The sequence below is a fragment of the Balearica regulorum genome, chromosome 5 (genome assembly GCF_011004875.1).
Source record: "Balearica regulorum gibbericeps isolate bBalReg1 chromosome 5, bBalReg1.pri, whole genome shotgun sequence".
Classification (NCBI taxonomy): Eukaryota; Metazoa; Chordata; class Aves; order Gruiformes; family Gruidae; genus Balearica; species Balearica regulorum.
In genome coordinates, this window is record NC_046188.1 from 63,038,026 (window position 1) to 63,058,122 (window position 20,097).

The 20,097-nt window shown below is 36.5% G+C and overlaps 1 protein-coding gene across 5 annotated transcripts in view; it reads left to right on the forward strand.

Moving 5' to 3' along the window:
• IMMP1L (inner mitochondrial membrane peptidase subunit 1) overlaps positions 1 to 20,097 on the forward strand; it is a 37,655-nt gene that overhangs the window by 9,068 nt on the left and 8,490 nt on the right. For 4 of the 5 annotated variants that reach the window (XM_075755292.1, XM_075755290.1, XM_075755288.1 and 1 more), the window contains 3 exons: positions 8,049 to 8,185; positions 8,852 to 8,940; positions 9,836 to 9,962. In XM_075755292.1, coding sequence (XP_075611407.1) covers positions 8,081 to 8,185; positions 8,852 to 8,940; positions 9,836 to 9,962 — 321 coding nt within the window. In that variant the 5' untranslated portion in view covers positions 8,049 to 8,080. Of the gene's footprint in view, positions 1 to 2,066; positions 2,342 to 8,048; positions 8,186 to 8,851; positions 8,941 to 9,835; positions 9,963 to 20,097 lie in introns of those variants that run through there. The other variant, XM_075755291.1, reaches the window with a different exon arrangement.

Below are 20,097 nucleotides of genomic sequence, written 5' to 3' on the forward strand. Positions count from 1 at the left end.
TTAAATGAAGTAAAATCTGATCACTTACTAAAAACTTAAGCAGTTTTTAAGAAAGCAATTCAGTCAGGGAGATGTGACATTAGTGAAGTTACACAGTGATTCTTTCTGTACTATTTTCTGTTTTACAAGTACTTGTGTCCTCATTTGACATTTGGATTTGGAGTGGTTATCTGTGGTAAAATATATAGACCCTTTTTGGTAATCTGCTTGGTATCAATGATAATCCAGTTTGTGGGGCTGGAGTGTGCTCAGCGTCTTGCAGGTACTCTGCACCTCAGCATATAATCATTTGCTAATATTGAGAAAGGTACTTCTACTTATTTAATTCACTAAGCAGTCAGTTTTCTCACTTAATATTGTGTCAGTTGTATCTTTTACTTTAAACCATCAAATTAAATAATAGTTTATGCTGGCTTTTTATTTTAGTTCATGCATTTAAAACCTGGAACTCAGATAAAAAGATAATTTCAGAATAAATTCAGTATATTATTTATGAGTGGAGCAACACATTAGCATTGAGTTCACAATAGATCATATCGCTTTTATTCCATCTTACAAGCTTAGCAGCACAAACAGAATAATCAACATATTATTTGGCTGTCATCTGCTGAACAGAAACCAGAGATCACAAGGAGGTTTTCCCTAGCTGCAGTGATGGCCTTTTTGTTCCAAGCCCCCATCTGGGAGGGCCATGGTGTGTTATCATATGGAACGCGGGGTTTTCTGTAATCTGCTTAGCTGCACTGCAGTTTGAATCTTTATTCCATGTTTGTGTAATTTATAATTTTAATGAGACCATGGCTCTTGTGGGCTTTGAAATATATTAAAAGCTCTTTTGTGCATATGCTTTTGTTCTTGCTTAATAGGCTCAGTGTATTTAAAACTGATGAATTTTTATTCATGGATTTGGATGTCTGGGGATTAACTTAGACTGAATATCATTGCACTCATCTATTGATGTTTGGAACTTTTTTTAATACTTGTATCTGTAAGTGGAGAAGAACTTGTGTTTTATACATAAACAGCTTAGAAATCGCTAATAAAATTGTATTGCGCAATGAGAAAAAGTACTGATTACAGTTTATTTTTACTGCATAAACTCACATGAGGTACAGCTTGTGCTATGAGAAAAATAAGTAGTTGAATCCATGTACGTGTGTGTATTTAGAACTTTGTAGCTAAAAAACGATTTGGGAAAGCTGTCAAAATTTTTGTAGAGTAATAGCAGTGACAAGCACTTCATTTGCATTTTTCTTATGTTCAGGTAACTTGAAAATGTAAATACTGAACTCACTTTTGTCTGACTGTGTTTCTTTTCTCCTGTTTTTAATACATCTTTTAATGCAGAGTATGCATAAGGTATTTCATTAGAAGCTGATGCTTACAACTGGGAAGTATTGATGAACATACAGAAAGATTCTTTTTTACTATTATATTTTCTGACAGTGCTAAAACTGGTCTTGTTTTTTGCTTTTGTATTTTTCAAATGTTTAATAATAGGTTTGATTTACTATTTGTGTTAAGATCTCATAGTGTATGATTTCCGTGTCCATAAACCACGGTGGAGTACTCTTCAATGACGGCATTCTAATCTGAGACTAACACTGGGGATAAGATTAAGACATTTGTATTTCTTTCTAAACAGTTTTGCTGATGGTGTACATAATTTGCTTTTTTTGATGTGGAGGGGATTTATTTTTTTGTTTGTGGTGGTTTTGGGCTTTTTCCCAGCAATCCTCTTTGACAAATATTTTAAGTAAACAGTCTTTTTACTTGTCAGTGCATAAGGGAATTATTTACCCCTCTTTTATTCACTGCTTTGAGTAGTATTTCCAAAAATACCTGCACATTTCTAGAAGGTGGGTCAACACTGGGGAGTGCAGGGGACATGTGAGCCATGGGCAACTCTGGTTTCTGTAGGGTCGTAGATTTTAAGTGCCTAATGTGAAATTTGGACTTATAACTCTGTCTTAATTAAAATTAATTTTAAATGTTTACATGTCTATGTCTCAAGAAAGTGAGTTTTTTGAAATTTAAGACTTGTCACATAGTGTATTTTTTCTCAGTCAGCAGGAAAGTGACCGTGCTTTCTGTCAGACCTTTGGCGTTTGTCCTAACTTTGACGTTGTTACAGGAAGCTGTTAAGTGAATATTTCAGCATCCCTCAGAGGCTCAAACTTGCCATGTGCAACCATGCCTTTGCTCAGCTCTTTGGATTTCACTGTTCAGCAAAGATGAGCGTACAGAGCTGCAGAGGAAGATAGAAGCCCTGGAATGGATCTGACCATTAATACAGCGTTTTATACAGGGTTGTGGGATTGTTAAGAGTTGCTTCCCAAAGGTAAACAGAACCACTGAGAACTACTTGAAATCTGTTTTGAAAAATTGCTCATTCTTATGTAGGTAGCCTCTAGTTGTTTAACACCCGAGGACTGCATTATGTGAATTTATGTTTACAGGATTGAGCTCCTTGTCAGCTTGAGATCAGTAGATGAAGGAGCACTTCTTGGAGACAAACTGTCAGTGCCTAGTAGAGATAATGTGGAAAAATAATCTTCTCTTCCAGCATATCACCAAGCTATTTCAGATTTGTCAGACTGAATCCAGTGTTTCTTCTTGAGAAAACCAACCACTAGAAATACAAATGAAGTTCTGCCTCACCCCCTGCATGGAAAGACCTTTCGAAAATTGGTCCTTGTTTTGCTTTAGATGTTTCGAATCCTCAGATTATAATTAGAATATTTAAAACATCTTTATTAAGCTTTGTATCTGATATGGGAAGAATCTTTCCCAATAAACATGATATATACCCTTCACTATTCTAGCACCTGTAACAATTTTATGTAGAAGTTTTAAAAGAATAGTTTAATAATAAATAACAGCTCAAACATAAATATTTAAATAGTCTAGTCAATGTGCAGGTTTTTTTGTTTTGGGTTTTTGGATTTTTTAAAAAAATCATAATCTCAGAGTGACTTTTTTTGGAAAGAGATGGTGCAAGTTATGGCATTAGTTCGGGTGAAGAAAGGTGTCCACTTAGAAGCGGAGAATGTTAGGAGAGGAGTTTCTGTTAGCTAAGGAAAAACTGATAGACTATTGCTAAATATTCAGTGAAAATGCAGAATTAGGAAGCAGCAAATGTGACTGGAAATTTTTTATTACAGTGAAAATTCTATTTAATATCAAGTCCAATAATTTGTTTAGTCATACTTTCATTGGCTGCGACTTTGCTTTTCCTGTATTCGCATTTTTGGCACCATATGTTAAACTGTCTTACACAATGCCATTGGTTATCTAGAAATGATAAATCTGCTCATTGATTTCCTAATTTTATTATGTACACAGTTAATTGTAATCCAAGATTACAGCAAACAAGATGTTAATTTCTAGACAACCAATGTACATTTCCCTCGGAGTGCGATTGTTACAGAAGCAAAGAATACAAAGAGAATACCATTTGTGCTATCCTCACAGGAGCTGTCAATAAAAGATGTAATAGGGGATTTAGGAATCTGGAAATGGCCAACTAATTTATGTGAATCTATTTTATTTCAGCTAGAAAGACCAAGCTCTGTTTCGTCTGCACTGCATATTGCAGAGCACAGGCTGTCTATAGAAAACCAGGCGGCTGCATATGGATAGTCCCTTGATATCATTCACTTGCTGTGTAATCTTATTATGCAAAGTTCTAATCTTCACCTAGAATGAATGCCTCTGGGTCAGAATATAGTCATATCAGGGTTTTTGAGGTCATGTTTTGTGATCCTTAGCTTATTCTTCTAAGTAGGGCTGGGATTTAAAGAGTATTCCCCAGACACTAGCAGAGATAGATGGCAAAACCTGCTGCCTTTTTGGAAGACAAGACCAACATGAGGTCCCTGGTAGGATTAAACTTGATTTGTAGCTGTAGGATTTTTTAACAGATGTATTATTGGACAGGGAATAGGGGGCCACCAGCACAGCGAAATTGGATCACGATTGGCATTCTCAGGGAGTCTGCTGGCTGCTAAAACAGCAGCTGCATGTGGATTTGACTTCTTTCAGGTGAAGCGACTTCCAGTCATTTGGAAAGGATGGGATGAAAAGGAACCTTGGTGATAATTTTGATGTCTGCAAGATTTAGTACCAATGTAATGGGATTATCGGTAACACCTTCACTGCAGAAAAAGCCACCTGGCGCTATAACTGGCAGCAACTGAGAACTAATCCTTTCCCATCTCTTGGATGTCATTCATGAGGCTCAAAGTGATTTCCACCCTGCTAGCTGTGATTAATTTTATAAACAAACAAACAAAAAAAAATCTGAAATGATGAAGGCAGACTATGTAAGGAAAAGGGAAGAGAAGATAATAGTAATTATACTTTGCACTTTATTTGCTGCAGGGGATAAATAATACCGTTCTTGTAAAATAACCAAATTGTATTCTGTGTGATAAATATGGATGTGTAACCTTTTTTAATCAATGTCTATGTTTGGTATAAAAACAATGTCTATATCAGTATAAAATTTTCAGCTACCTACTATATGATAGTAGGTAGTACCTGGAAGTAATTACAACAGGTTTAATGCCGTTAGTTCTGTGATAAGGATGTTTATACAACAGATCCATTAAGTTTTCAAGGGCCCTGTGACTTAAATTATTTGTTTTATTGTGCTTAATGGTCTTATGCTGTATCTGGTGGAGTTGCCTGCTGACAGCACTTTGATTAAAATTAATTGTGTGATGTGGAAAAATGTTCAGCCGGTTACTTTCTTGTGATCAACAATATGGCATTGTTTTAAGAATGTACTGATAAATAGTTTTCTGAGGAAACAATTATATTTTACTGATGCTTAAGCTAGAGCAATTGTAACATAAATATTCTGTGGGGTTTTTTTAAATAAACTAGAGTTGTTTGTTTGGTTTGGGTTTTTTGACTGGGTTTTCTACAACCATTCGCTTAATTAGAAGTTGTTACTTAAAACTACATGGAAACTTTCAGGACTGTAGTTATTCTGTGGAATGGACATTAGATGTCTAAAGACGGACCTTAATGTTAAAAACAAACCCCCCCAAACCTTCTGAAGTTATCTTGTTACGTTCAAACTGCGTATAATCTAGGTATGTATGTATAAGCCTTAATTTGAAATTTAACTTGAGTGGTAATAAAAAGCCTTATACAAGAGCTTTTTTTTCATCATTATCACAAACATCTGATAAGCCTGAGCATTTTAAAAAAAACTCGGCGCACCACATTTATAAACTGGGACTGGTGAAATCCATGGGTGTTGGTTTTGCGTGGCAAGGTTTTGGTAGCGGGGGGGGTTGGTTTCATTGTACCTTTTCTCCCCTGTCTAATGAAAGAGGGGAGTGATAGAGCGGCTCTGGTGGGCACCTGGCCCTCAGCCAGGGTCAACCCACCACACCATGTCTCAAGGCTTAAGAATTTATTTTAAGAGAACTGTGAGCAAAACTTCAGACCTCTTCACTCATGTTCCATCCTCGTGGCTAGTTTTATACCGTGACAGGTCTAGCAGTAGGCAAAGCTCACTCTGAGCCCTGTGTTTCCTTGAATAATTTACTAATCTATTGCTCCCAATTCAGAGTTACTCAGAGACATCAGAGAGAAACGAAATGTGTTCAGTGTAACCAGTGGGAAGCACGTGCCATCCAGAGTCTAACAGGAAACCAGTTCAAAACTTTGAAAATAAGTTTTTAGAGACATACAGCAATTGTTTGTAGTTTCATGATAAAAAAATATTTTAGTCATAGCCTAATAGCTGTTGGCATGAGAGGTTTACAGTTTCTTTTAATGAGTCTGTTGTTACCATTCCATTTGGCACAATCAGCAATATCTAGCTGCTCTGGTCAATGTAATACCATGTTTATACAATTCCTTTTTACCTTAATATCCACAGGTGCCTGCGTTCTGTGCTGCCTTAATATATTAATGTAAGGTTTCTGAATAGTATAGATCTGAAATACAGGATGGTTGTGCTGTATTTTTCTGTCTGAGAAGCAATGTGAGGCTGCCTTTCTAGCAGGTGCCGTTAAGAACTATTGATGATGTACTTATCTCAAAAGATACTTGTGCTGGTAATTCACACTAGTTGTGCAACTCTAATCTATCTGCTGCCACTTTATCTTCCTTTTATCACCTGTAACACATTTCTGGCCCTGAGACTAAGGAGTTGGGCCGTGCTTTTCATAGCATACTGGGTTGAGAAGAGCAAAACACTTTTCTGGCTCTCCAAAATAAATTCTGCTGAAAGCACATTTCTCTCACAACAGAACTGTTTCAGTTTTTACAGGGTGTCCTGCAGTGTGCTGGGCGCTGCACGTGCTAATGGAACAATTCAAGACTTCTGGTTTCTGTTGCGTTTTGGTTCATTACTGTAAAACTCGTTAGCTAATATTAAGGATGATGAATCACTGATTGGTTTAAGTGGTTTTATTCTGGAGATCTTTTATGTAAAAAAAAAAACAACCACAAACTTTTTTTTTAAAAAACATTTTGGAACAAGGAATTGAGTTTGGTAGAGAATGTTTTCCCCCAAGAATGGTCATCTTTTCCTTATAAATAAATACTAAATGCAAAGAACTAAAGACACTTTTGACTGTATTCAGGCAAAATTCCCATTAACTCATAGAGAGTTGTGCAAGTAAAGCTATGCCCTTTTAAATGCCTGCATTTAAATAGCAAAAAGTCATGAAATATAGAAGGGGAGGTCTTCATTATTAAGTAGGGCATATTGTACATGCAGCATTTTTCTTTTCTTTTTAACTTACTGCATTTGTTTACCAAGCTATATTGAGCCATCTTAGTAAATGAGGAAAATCTTGCTGTGGCTTTAATTCATGATAAAGCTGATACTGAGTTTAAGGGGGACAGGTATCTTGTGGAATGTAAGACTTGCTTTCATTACTTCAGTGTGTTTTCCACTTCCTTAAATAGAAATATAAATTAAATTCTTAAAAATTGGTGTAAGGAGGTATATGAGTTAGATTAATATTGCAGTAATTGCAATTAGTCATCAGAGTTTGATGTAAATATTTGGGAGGGAGGATCCAAAGATTTTTACTGAGTCCTTTTATGTGCTGCAGAACTTACGCCACTGTACTAGAGCTGAGAACAGAAAGACCTAATGCCTTATTTTTATATGCAAGTGTTTTGGTAATGAACAAAAGGAAAGCTTTGCAAAACCTCCAGAAATATTGTCGACAACTGTATTTTTTTTTCTAGTCCTGTTTAGGCAAACCATTCAGGACTCCATTATCCTTAATTTTGTCTAGTTCTTCAAGCCTATTTTCATTTGGTTGATTGTCAGGTCGTTTTTGAAGTTTTGGTTGACTACTTGATTACTCCAGTTTTCTGTGAATGTAATTTCAGTTGTGAAATATCTTCAAATCACTTCAGATGGTTTGATGCTTCTCTGTTTTGCTGTTGAGTATTCAGTTAAATGCTAGTGCTTGAAGAAAAACAGTGATTTAAGTTGCACTGTCTTCACGTGATTAAAACAACTCTGTCAAGTGTTATTTAATAAATAACTGCATCTGAGTTACAATATGTGGTCCAGTCAGGAAGTCAAAGCCTGTGTGAAAGGTATGATTACAGCTCTCCAGATTCCATTGAGCCAAGCCTAGTGAAGGGGGGGATGTTGTCAAACTACTGCAGATATTTAGATATGTGGCAGGTAAGCCTGGTTGCAGTCTCGAGTAAAAGGAGCCCAGCTGAGTCAGTGGAGAGCACTGACACCAGAATGGTGGTTTGGCAAAGGTGGTATTTTTTTTCTTTTTTGTTTCAGCTCCTACTCAACTGAATCTTACTACTAAGCTGATGAGAGGGGTCAATTGATTGTACACATCTGTGTTGTAAACTAAAGACATTGATGGCATTTCAGTTTAAACTATATTCATCTCCTCAGATATATCTGATTATTTGTTGGTTTTATTCACTGTTTTTTGTTTGTTAAATATTGTCCATCGGTTGTTTAGCTACAAAAGATAGTTTTGTAAATGTTAGGTTGTTTGTTATCAAATGAATGATACTCTTCTGTTTTACTATAGACTAGAACCAGCTGAACGACGTACACTGTACCATGCTTCGCAATGTCCTAGGAAAAACCTTTCGATTTCTTGGGTATACTGTGCAATATGGCTGCATAGCGCATTGTGCCTTTGAGTACCTTGGAGGAATTGTTGTGGTAACTTTTCATTTTCATGACATTTCAAAGAAAATAAAAACTATAATAAATTGTTACATGTGATAATGCCAGTATTTCACGTTTCTTCTATTTTTTTAAAGCTTTTTCAAAGTGTGTTTAGTAAATGCCTGTTTTTTTGGAGGCAGGTCTGGCCTTTATGAAAGTTACTGCATATTTCTTGCTAAGTTAGTGCTTGAGGTGTCACTGAAGCAAATGGGAAACCGATTTTGCAGAAAGTATTTTCTTTCAGAAAGACTGGAGTCACTAATAATTCCATAGGAAATGCTCGTTTCCACCTCTGGGCAGATTTCTGGCTATTTTGCCCCTACCTTCCTGTTTCTGAACCTAGCAGATACTGCTGCTGAATATAGTGGATTTTGGCTGTGAGCTGTTCTTGCAGCTGCTGTGATGCTTCTCTTTTTACAGAGCCTGAAGAAAGGGGTAAGCTGGCAGAGCTCCGAGTGCTGCTCCAAATAATTTCCTGCAGATTAGGTGCTCAGGGGCTCGTAGCACCTCGCACAGTGCAGGACCAATTCTCACTGTTCTAGTTGTTCTTTACATTACACCTTTTTCTAATTTATTAGCAAATAATTTGAATATTAATGTCTTTTAGATAAAAGTACTTGGAAATAGTAATTTTTTTTCTCATTTATTTTTAATTTGCAGTGTTCTGGACCTTCAATGGAACCAACCATTCAAAATTCTGATATTGTCTTTTCGGAGAACCTTAGCCGCCACTTTTATTGCATTCGAAAGTATGCTCCTTTGTTGAGACTAGATTTTACATTCTGTTTGCCAGAGCTTGTCAAGAACTGCATTCTGTCTGTCCTTTATTTTTCGTATATTCTTCTGCTTCTAAATTGTAATTTTTCATAGATCTCCTCTCATTGTGTTTGATGGAAGTTAAAGTAATCAGCACATACAGCCCATTGAACAACTTGTCAGAGCTCATTTAGGATGTAGTCCATGTCACTTTTACAGCTTTGTCCAAAAAATGGAAATATGTCCCGTTTTTTCCTGAAACAGTTCTATTGTGTGAATATAACTTCTCTCTAAGCAGTTTTGTCTTATTTGCAAACCAAGCTGTAGATATCGCTGTGCTCAGATAAGTTGTTAGTAAAGTGACCAAATGGTACGCATACTCTCTATCAAATGTGATTTTATTACTGTGTTGTACAGCTTGGTAGGGTCAATGCCCTTGCCCGTTTTGTGGTGGACTATTTCACTGTACAATCTAATGTATATAATAGGAGGCAAAAGTAATACAAGGTCTTACAAAGTCAGGTTAGATATTTGGAGTTCCATTGGAAGAATAACCTTTAGGAACACAAAATCTGTTCCATTTCATATATATGTGGCAACAGCATCAAGTTGTGGCATTCTTTTCATGAGAGCACTGTCAATTAAAATGTGGCCTTAAATGTTTTATAAAGGGTATAAATAAAAATCTCTCCAAACGTACTTAAAAAACCATGTGTAAAATTGCACCCTGAGTAAAAATGAAGGAACAATATTGTAGACAAGGATTTTCAGCAGAAGGAAGTATCTTTAATGTACGTGAATATTTTTGGAGTATACACATTGATGCACGTGTATTCAACCAAATAGTTTGTACTTAGAGTTCTTCTGTTTTTGTTTTTTTCCTCTCAGAGGAGATATTGTAATTGTGAAAAGCCCAAATGATCCCAAATCAAATATCTGTAAAAGAGTAATTGGCTTGGAAGGGGATAAAGTCTGCACAAGCAACCCTTCAGATTTCCTTAAGAGTCACAGCTATGTAAGTATTAGTTTCTTGCTTTGTAAATTAATGATTACTTAAGTAGGCCTGGTAGTCTGTAAAGGATGTGCAATATTGGAGTATCATCATAAAGTATGACGTACATAAATTATTTTTCTTCTTGTGTATGTACAGTATGTTGTAATTTGTAAACTCTGTTCATGGCAAGCTGTCTTTCCCAGGGTCTTTTGTCTCTGTAGGAAGTGCAGGCAGATGATATTTTTGCTCTGCCCTTTGCTTAGGTCTTCTTCCCTGGAAGAATACTCTAAAATTCCCTGTGTAAAGTGCAGTACAGATGGCAGACCCAAGGGCTTGGTCTTAAGGCAAAACTGTTTCTGCATTTTAAACACAAAGAAGTGAAATTTTTTTCTCTGCAATACTTTGAGGATTTTGCTTTCAAAATTATACTTTAGTGTATCTGTGTATTTAAATGTAACAATATTTAAACTTTTCTGACTATGGTTGGAAAGTAGTTTTCCTAACTTGTCCAAAAAGTCAGGTACAAAGATGAAATAAAAAGGAAAAAATATTCTTAATACTTACTTGTCCTTGTGCAAGACAGACTTAACAGAAGTTTGGAAAGATTTGTGACAAAATGTTTTCAGCAAGTTGTTTTTAGGCTATCATTAGAAAAATTGTCAGAAATCCTGATGACAGAAAAATGTAGGGTTTTTTTTTTCCCAAAAGGATGTTTGACTGTTACCTCTGTTCTGCACCTTGTGGAGACATCAGATTTTGCACAGGTGCTTTGAATCTTAAAAGAAAGATACTCTGTTGCCTTTTCACATCCACTTCATCCTCATAATTAGCGTAAGAATTAGCATCTGGCCCATAGCTGAAGTCCTGTGCTGTGCTGGTAGAGAAGTTTATGGAACGCTCCTTGCAGCCAGCCACTGCTTATGATAGATAAATCCATTAAAGAGTTTAGCTACCATAAACACAGCCAACTTCACCAGTATGCCTTCAGGTACCATTGCTTCATTTGTATTAAGCAGCGAAGTGGAGTCTGTCCTTACTAAAATCGATGACAAAATCCTTGTCAACATTGTGTCTAGATTTGGTGTCTGGATTTAGTCAAGACCTAGGACCAGAACGCAAGCATATGGTTCTTACCCTCTTCTGAGGGGTTGAATTTGTTGCATTTTCCACTCCAGTGTTGAGGCAAGAAATTTCAGGCACCTGCCTCTGATCTGCCCTTCTGATCAAGTGCTTCTGTTCACATTCCTGTCACTTGTGGCCAGAAAGGAGCTCATTCTCTCTTACCTTTTGAAGGGGAAGACAGAGCATTTAGTTTTTCTATAAACCAAATTGTGTTACCATTTAAACAAGGAAAAAACCAAACAAAAACCCCCAACCCACCTTTCTTACCAAGTTGAAGAAATTTTCTACCTCCTGTGGGAGAGGCAATTTAGATGAAATATGAATTTCCCACAGCATAACGACCTGAAATGGAAACCTGAATTCTGTGTACACTGACAGAACTGAGTTTCGCTGAGAATCATCATCTTTCCTTGTCTTAGTCTTGAAAAGGAAGTTCAGGAAAGGTTTGTACTTAACAGGATGTCAGCTGTTCTGGAAACTCTGAGGTAATCAAATACCCAGCAGAACACTTTCTGCCCTAGGTGTAAGATTTCTTTTCTTCAATTTCAATATAAAATGTAAGGAGAATGAGAGGATGAGGAATGCAGACTCCAATTTCTGTTTTCCTGTGTATGTTTTTCAAAAAGGCTAATGTGTGGACATACAGCACAGTGACATGCAAGCTTTCTTAATTCTTCATAAGTTGTAACTAGGGGGAGAAATGATCTAAATGGAAATGCTTTTGTTTGTTAGTGCGTATCTGTCTTCCTCCTATCTTTAGTGGTAGATCTTTCCATCTGTTCAGGAGACGTATCCTTTACAGAAGAGTATATTCTCAACATAGATATCTGCACTTTATGCTCATACCTTACACTGGATTATTCACTAAGTAAATTGTTCTTGTTGGGGAGGAAAAAAGTGATACATGTCTGTGTTCAGATGATTGTCTAATCAGGTTCCTTATTTTAGTGAATCACTGTGCTATGCACTTTGAATTCAAACACAAATTTCTTCAAAGCAAATAGCAGCAGCAGATGTACAGAGAACTGGTTATTTGTTTTGCTGATACTTCCTTGAGAAGAATTAACCTGAGCTGGGTTTGTGGGGAAACAAAAAAAAACCAACCTAAAAAACCCCCACAAAACCAAAAACCAAACAAGATTGCTGAAGATCCCAAAAGGCCAGAAGTGCTGCCAGAGAAAGGTACAATTGCAGGTGCTCTTTAAGTGAGCAAAGCCTAGAAATTGTCATGAGGTTTGTTTGTATTAAGCTACTAGTTGGTTGGTTGGTTGTTTTTTTTAAAATGAGAAATCTCCAAGTGATACTTGAATGCAGTGACTCCAAAGCATGTAAGGTCAGAGGACTGTTTGTTTTTGTTGCAATGAACTGCTCAGCTTCCTTGATTAGCTTGTCGCCTGTTTTGGGGAGGGATGGTGAATAGTTGCTGTCATGTTTGCAAACTTCTTGCAGTAGAGTAACTGCAAAGCATCAGATGCCAGAAATATTACCAAATGTGGTAGTTCGAACCTCTGCTTTGTTCTTTGCTGGTGTTTGCCCAATAATGGTTAGGTATGATGAGTTACCCAGTTGCTGGGGATGTCAGGATAATGGCAGCACAACAAACATATTTAACACAGCTGAGAGGGAAACCTCCTCTCATCAGCTGCTGCTCGTCATCCCAAAAGGAGAATCCTTATGGTCATGTTAGCAGGAATTGTGCTTGGTCTGCAGTGACTGTGTCAATGTTAGTGTTGGCATCTCTTACAGATTTTAAGTTAGGGATTTATGTGCGTAGAAGCACAATCATACACGATTCTTACTCTGATAAGAATTAAATCAGATCCTGCTCCCAATCCTGTTTCATTCATGAATATACTTCTCAGGATGGCTTATATATATAGACAGGAGAATACAGAACTCTGTTTACAGTTTGCTTTCTGTAAAATTACACAGATGAGATACTTTATTGCTGCAGACAACCAAGTAGATACCTGTAGATTTAAAACAAACAAACAAACAAAACAACCAAAACCCCAACAAACCAACCTTCCAAGCTATAGTAAAAATGAACAATAAATCATACATAAGTTGAGTAAGTTGTTCTGAAAAGAGATATTTCAGTTGAGCAGAGATGCAGTACAGCAGTGGCAGTTATGTGAAAGTCTTTACAGTGGTATAAAAATACTTTTGCTGCTATACTTAGCTGAAGTAATATATCCTATGAGAAAAATTATTTTTGTCAGAGCGTACTAAGTGTAAAGCTGTACCAGAAAACTGTCTTTGATGGAGTCATGGCTGGATTACAAGCTGATGGAACTAATCCCACATATCAAATTGACTGGTCTAAATGAAGCCTGTGCTCAAATTAAAATTTAAGTACATAAGGAATGTCTTTACCTTGGACCCTTTATGGTACGTGATGCTTTATATGCTAGAATCTGCAGAATAATAATGAGGGGAATCTTCCTATTTACATGGAACGGATGATGAAATTCCTTTTTTGAGTAAGTTGCTATAGTAATACGAAGTTAGGAAAATTTAATTTTCCATTGTCTTTTTATTAATATTCAGTATGGAATATGTAGGCTGGCACTTTTGCTGGGCTCTTTTTTGGTTTTGTGCTCAATGATGGTGTGTTTAGGTATAAGTAAGTGTATTTACTGTAATAAACATTTAAGAATGCATACCATTTTTACTGTATCAGAAGCAAAGTGGTATGAATGCATAACTTAAGAAGGTAAACTACTGATTTTAGGTAATGTGGTATTCAGACCCAGTTTCAATTACTAAAAAAATATATTTACTGATTTATTCATTGAACTATAAAATGCAAGTAATGTGGGTTAATAAGGAAATTACTCACAGTAGACCTCTGAAATGGTCTTTAAAAAAACAACTGAAAGGTTAATTTTCATATTTAGGTTTTTATTTCCTGTTTTTAAAAGTCTTAATACAGATCCAGTTTTATAATTCAGATTGAGTATCCTATTGTTATATTTGAATTTGTTTTAATGCCATTTACTTTAGCTTTAATTTCTTTAGTACCATATGTTCTTGTGCTGCAGCTCCTATTTACAAATTGAGAAAGTGAGGGGTAAGTCATCAGATTAAAACAGCTTGTATGTCATAAACCACCAATATGCTAAGCCTTTGTGTCACTTAAACAAAAGTAGTACCTAATAATGTCACTTAATACAGCTAGAGTCTGTAAATAAGGAACTGCCTTTTGCAAGTCATAGTGATAAAAAGCTGAGATACAAATCCATATCTCAGCAACACTCTGCTGGTAATCAATCACAACACACCACTAATGCTGTGAGACTAGCTGATGTGGGGGAAGTATGTTTACCTTCTGCTAAAATGAGGTTCATTGCGGAGATGGCATCTCTTCATCCTGTGGTTAGCTCCAGAGCTAACATAATTCCGAAGATAATGCATCTTACTGTGTTTGCAGATTGGAGAAGTGGTCTTGCGCAGCGCTATTAACTCTTAAACAGTCCTTGTCAAATGCAGTAAAAATATTATGTGGATACTAAGAATAACATAATGTAAACAACACAATACCTTAATCACTGGACAGTACTACAGATTTTGGATGTACAACGTAAGACACTGAGGAGTGGTTTGATATTTCAGAGCACTCAATACCATTGGGTAGCCTCTTTAAAATATCCTAAATAACAATTAAAATTCTCAAAACCCTAGGTCTTACTCCTTTGTCCTTAGTATCTTAACAGCTAGCTTACACTCATGGTTTAGTATTTCAGTAATGTAAGTTTTAGTAGTTGCTGGCCAGGAGAAAAGAAATATCCTACTCTTTCTCCTTCTCCTTAGTTCTAGCGTTCTAGAGGCTTGAGAGAAAGTTATGCCATAGTCTTAAGCAGCAGGTATGCTAAATGTCCGGTGGGAAAGGAGAACTGATTTGGCCTATCTGTTTAGTTTGCAGATTTGTTCAGTTTGCAGATCCCTCTATATACCAGTACAGAGAGTTCATGGCTAGAGCTAATCTCGAATCTTCTGAGAAGTAATTCTAAATCAAAATCCTGATTTGTCAAAACTGAATTATTCAAGGGAAAAGAAACACGAAGAATTTTATCTATCTACTTCCCAATATTTCCAGGGTTTCTTCTGCTCAAACGGATTGGTCTTTTTACCTATGCAGTTTTGTTTTTGCTATTTCAAGAACAGTGACTTGATGTGACAGCAGCGGTACCATTCACCATAGCTTATCCTTGTGTCTGTGGGGTCAGGGCAGCGGTGGCCAGACATGGGTGTGCCTGTATCGTAGCTCCGGAAGGGGACAGCAGCGAGAGGCTCAGCTTAAACACTGCTCCTGAAGGAGCCCCCACTGAGGTCTCTTCTCAAACAGCTCTTTCCTCCCCACAGTTTGGACCAAGATGAGACAGCTGCACCGTATGAGCTGGTCTGGAGTGCAGGCCAGCTACACGGGGGTGAGGGAGAGCTCTGCCCAGGCTCTCACACATTGCCCTGGTTGTTCTGTTCAGCTAATTTATCCTTGAAAGAAAACCATAAAGAAATCTCGCTGATTTGAGGGAAAGTTGTTCCAAGATCAGTCATTTCTGAATGTGTAGCACTGGATGCTTTTCCTCTGTGGAATAGAGTCTTGGCTGTAATGGTCAGATCGGTTTGAACCTTAAAGATTTTATGAGTCCGTTATTCCTTTGCTCCAAGTTAAGTAACAACTTCCAGGAAGCTACTCAGGATGATGAAACCAACTTCTCAAGGACTCACTGAAGATCTTGAACACAAGTTTTAGTCTGCCTAGATCAGCTTCATGTCTGAAAGAAGGACCCGTTTCATTTTTTTCCTCCTGTACATACTAGCTAAGGCCTTCCCACTGTGTTGGATGATGAGATCACGCAGACCTGAGGCATTAGATTGATTAGCAGAGACTGAGGTCGCTCCTGATGGACCTGGCAGACGATACTTTTAAGATTCCTTAAGCCTGCTCAGCGTGTTTATCGGCCATTAGTACTACCAGGCTTATTAGGTATATCATTGTCCAGGGCATGCAGGTGATGGTAACGGGTTGTATGTTTTGACCAGTAAGTTCCAGTTGGGGTTTGAACCCATAGGTGTTCTCAAACCTAGACTTTATGGTGACCCTGTTACATCATCTCTTTTCTGGAGAAGAAAAGAATCAAATCCTTCTTAATGATTGGTGTGAGAAAAGTCTATGCAAACTGCTACGTAATCTTTGCTGGATTTATAATCAATACGTTCTTCCAAAATACTGATCTTCTATAAATCAAGAAAGCTAATTATAGCTTGGACTGATGAATCATTGCCTTATTACTTACTCTTCATGACAGTAATATTTGCTCATAGTTTTTATTAATTCTATTAAGTTTTAATTTTAACTGATATTTTTAGAAAAGGAAAAATATTTTAAATTCAGGGTTGCAGCTAGAGATTTTTAGAATTGGATATATAGCTTTTCAGCCTGATTCAGATCAGCATATTTAACAATATGGTCTAGATCTGAGCATTAAATGAGAATATTTGTAGAAGTAAAGTAAACAATGCATGCAAGTGTTTGAATTCTTATTTAACACAGTTGGAAACTTTTGCAACAGCCAAAAAGTGATACTGAGAGAAAGCATATCTTTTCGTCATTTGACTGGCATAGATATTTCTGATGTGAAATTCTGCGATCTTTCCCACAAAGCAGTGAGTGCAGTGATCAAACCTTTTAAGTTCAAAGTAACCAAGCTCAGGAGCAGCAGTAGCTAATTGTGCATTGCACAACGGTTAGAAGGAGCAACAACGGTTAAAAACCAAACATTCAAATAAGTAATGAATGCTTTGACAGATTAATAAAAATTTGGGGAAAGTGTTACAGTAAAGAACAATGGTCAACTGCTATGCTTGTACAATAGAGAAAAATGTCTTACAAATTCAAATCTAAGTTAATATACCTTCGTTTCCTTGTAGTATATGAGTTAACATTGCTACCATTGAAGGTTATGTGATTTTAATATTGGTTAGTAATTAATTTCAAAACTTAGACAAGTCTTCATATCTTTACCTTTTTATAAATTGTCTATTAAAACAGCCAATGACAATATAGAGAATTAATTCATAACATAAATATTTCATCATAGTGAATTTAATTTCTGTATTAAAACCTATTCTGTGTTTCATTGTCACCTTTTCTCATAATGATCTGGACCAAGGTCAGAATGTATTCTTTTTAATATGTATATTTAAACAAACTGGGCCAAGTATATTATATAATATAATATATAATGTAATATAATATAATATATTATTCATCAGCAACTTAAGCTGTTCAGTAAGTAAAAGGAAAATGCTAAACTGCTTGGAAGTACCTATGAATTTAAAGTAAATTCATTCTGTTATATTCTTTTAAGAAGTATTAAATTCCAGGTAATTCAACCTTTTAATGATACTTAGAAGATGCTGATTTAAGATCTGCTATACTGTTAAAGTTCCAGTGTGGTTGCTACCATTTGATAGCTTTTTCCAGCACAAAAAAGGAAATGTAAATACTTATGCTGATTTTGAAATTATTGATCTAATTAATGTTGGGGTTTATATAGATGGGAACCTTAATACGAACAACATTTATGATAAGCCTACATAAAAATGGTGCCTAGAGTGACCAGATCATTAAAAAAAAAAGAGTATCTGTTAAGCATTATTCACTCTTGGTTCTGAATCAGTAAATAAAGGATTAAGGAATAGTTACGTGAGACTTTTAAGTATAGAGTGATAAAACAAACTCCTGCATTTCTATGGTGTATATTTTATCCTAACTAGATGCAATTTACTTAAATAAGGCAATTTAATCAGTATTTAGTAAATTTGTCATTTGATATTGTAGATTCTTTCATCATATTTCACTTTAATCAAGAAAGGTAACACCTGTGGTTTATTCACAAAAGCTTCTTTTGTTAAATGAACACCCGCAGGCCATGAAGCAATTACATTTGTTGCTTGTACCAAAGTAGGAGGCACTTAAATAGACCTTAGTAGGGATAGATGAGAACTTGCAGACTTTATTCTTTTGTCCAGCACTGAGATTAGTTCTTATCATAGCTCAAGAAGGAAGCCTCTGAACTGAAAAGAAAACATGGGAACGATTTGAAGTTGTTCTTCAGTTTGAAACTTCGATATTGCTGGAGGTGATGTGAATACCTGTGACCTTATGAAAGTTCAAACTTCATCTACTCCCAGCTGATTGTACATGCTGATGTTCTCTGACAAACAGAGTGTTTGGAATTCCAAAAGGAGAGATTGTAAGAGATTCCTGTTTGTAATTCTCCACTTATTTATTAAAAATCCCTATTCTCCATGTTTAGTACCTCCCTCCCTGGTCCCCCAAAATCATAAATCAAAAAAAACCCCAAACCATACCACAAAAACTTATTTTCATTTAGTTGGGTGTGGGGGAATTTTTGAGGCAGATAATGTAATCTGTTAATTTTTGCATTGTATTAGTTTTCTAGTATGTCAGTTAATGTGCATATTAGAGTGCAGGCATCTCATCTCTTGGTTTTGAAGTTAGTGAGATTACTCAAAGCTTAGCATCATGTAAAAAAGACGAAAAGAATACAATGCTGTGTTGATTCCCTCCCTCCACCCTTTCCCATTTATGTAAAATAATGTTTTCTGCTAGTAAGTATGCATCAAATACCTGACCAGTAGTTCAGTTTTGCCCCTTTAACTATACCCCAACAGCCCTGCAAATTTAGCCAGTTTGTTGCCGTGAAAGATGCTTCTTTATCTGAGCTGAAACAGAATAAGCTACTGCTACAAGCTCGGTTGTTCTGAATGCTAATCTTGCTCTTCTGGTCTCTCTGCTCCTGTACTAGAGCCCCCAGAGCCGGGGAAGGGGAAGAGTCATATGTCTGATCACTGTCCTGTATTCTCATGCATATAAGCTGCGCCGCAGATAACCAGTTCTGCTTGAGGACTGCTGTTCCTTGGAAATAAATCCTCAATCTATACAAAACCAGAGGCACAAGGGTTGGGGAGGCAGAGTAGCCTGCAGACAATCAGAGGCTATGTGTTTTCGTGTGAACCTGCACTGCTGTGGAATTGCGGGTTTTGTGTGGGACCTGCAAGGTAGTTATGTGAAAATTCGGTGGTTGGGCTTGTGAGACTTCCACATCTTAGTTCTGGCCTATGAGTAAGGGAGAACTGAAATGCTGCCCAGTGGAAGTTAAATGCTTTTGGCACTCTTGTCAGTATTTTTTGTATTCACAACCTTGCAGTGTGTAGCAATGGTAACTGATTTCCGCTGTACTTCTTAGATACAATTAATTTTGTCTAAGAGGTGCATGGTCCATGGCCTGTAGATACCAAAATGCAACGTTGTGAATTGTCAAGCAAGTGGCTTTCCCATTGCCTTGGGTTTTTTGGCAGTAGCAGCCTATTGGCGTGTAATTAATATATTCTTACTACAAATACAAGTTTTGAACAGGTTTTTTTTTTTTTCTTTTTTCCTTGATTAAAGATGTATCTTATTCCCAGCTACTTAGCTTGAATAGCTTTGAGGCATTTCAGATTGGGTCCTGATTCTGCAAAGGTTGATACTGAAAGTTAACTTTAATCAATGTGAGTAATCCCACTGAAATCAATGATGTGGCCTAGAAATAGCTTGGTGCATAAACCCTTGAAGGTTTCTGGCTTTAGCCTTTATTTCAAAGGGGTGTATATATGTATTTTTTTTAATTAATGGTTATGGCCTGTCAGTGGTATTTAGTTTTACATTTTCATGTAATTCATGCGATTTTTCTAGCTTGTCTTAATTCTAGATTGTAGTGAAGTGCCTAGATGATGGACAGACACCATACAAAGGTATTATACTGTATTATCTCTGGATGAATCATACGTTGTGACAGTACTCTTAATGACAATTTTAGAGTTATAGGGTCCTGTCATACCTTCCATGGAGAACTACAAAAGTTACCGTTAAGTGGTGAATTTCAGGATATAGGAACATATTTTATTGCAAATGTTCTATCTGGAATGCAAATTATGAACATCTTGTTTAGACAACTAATTA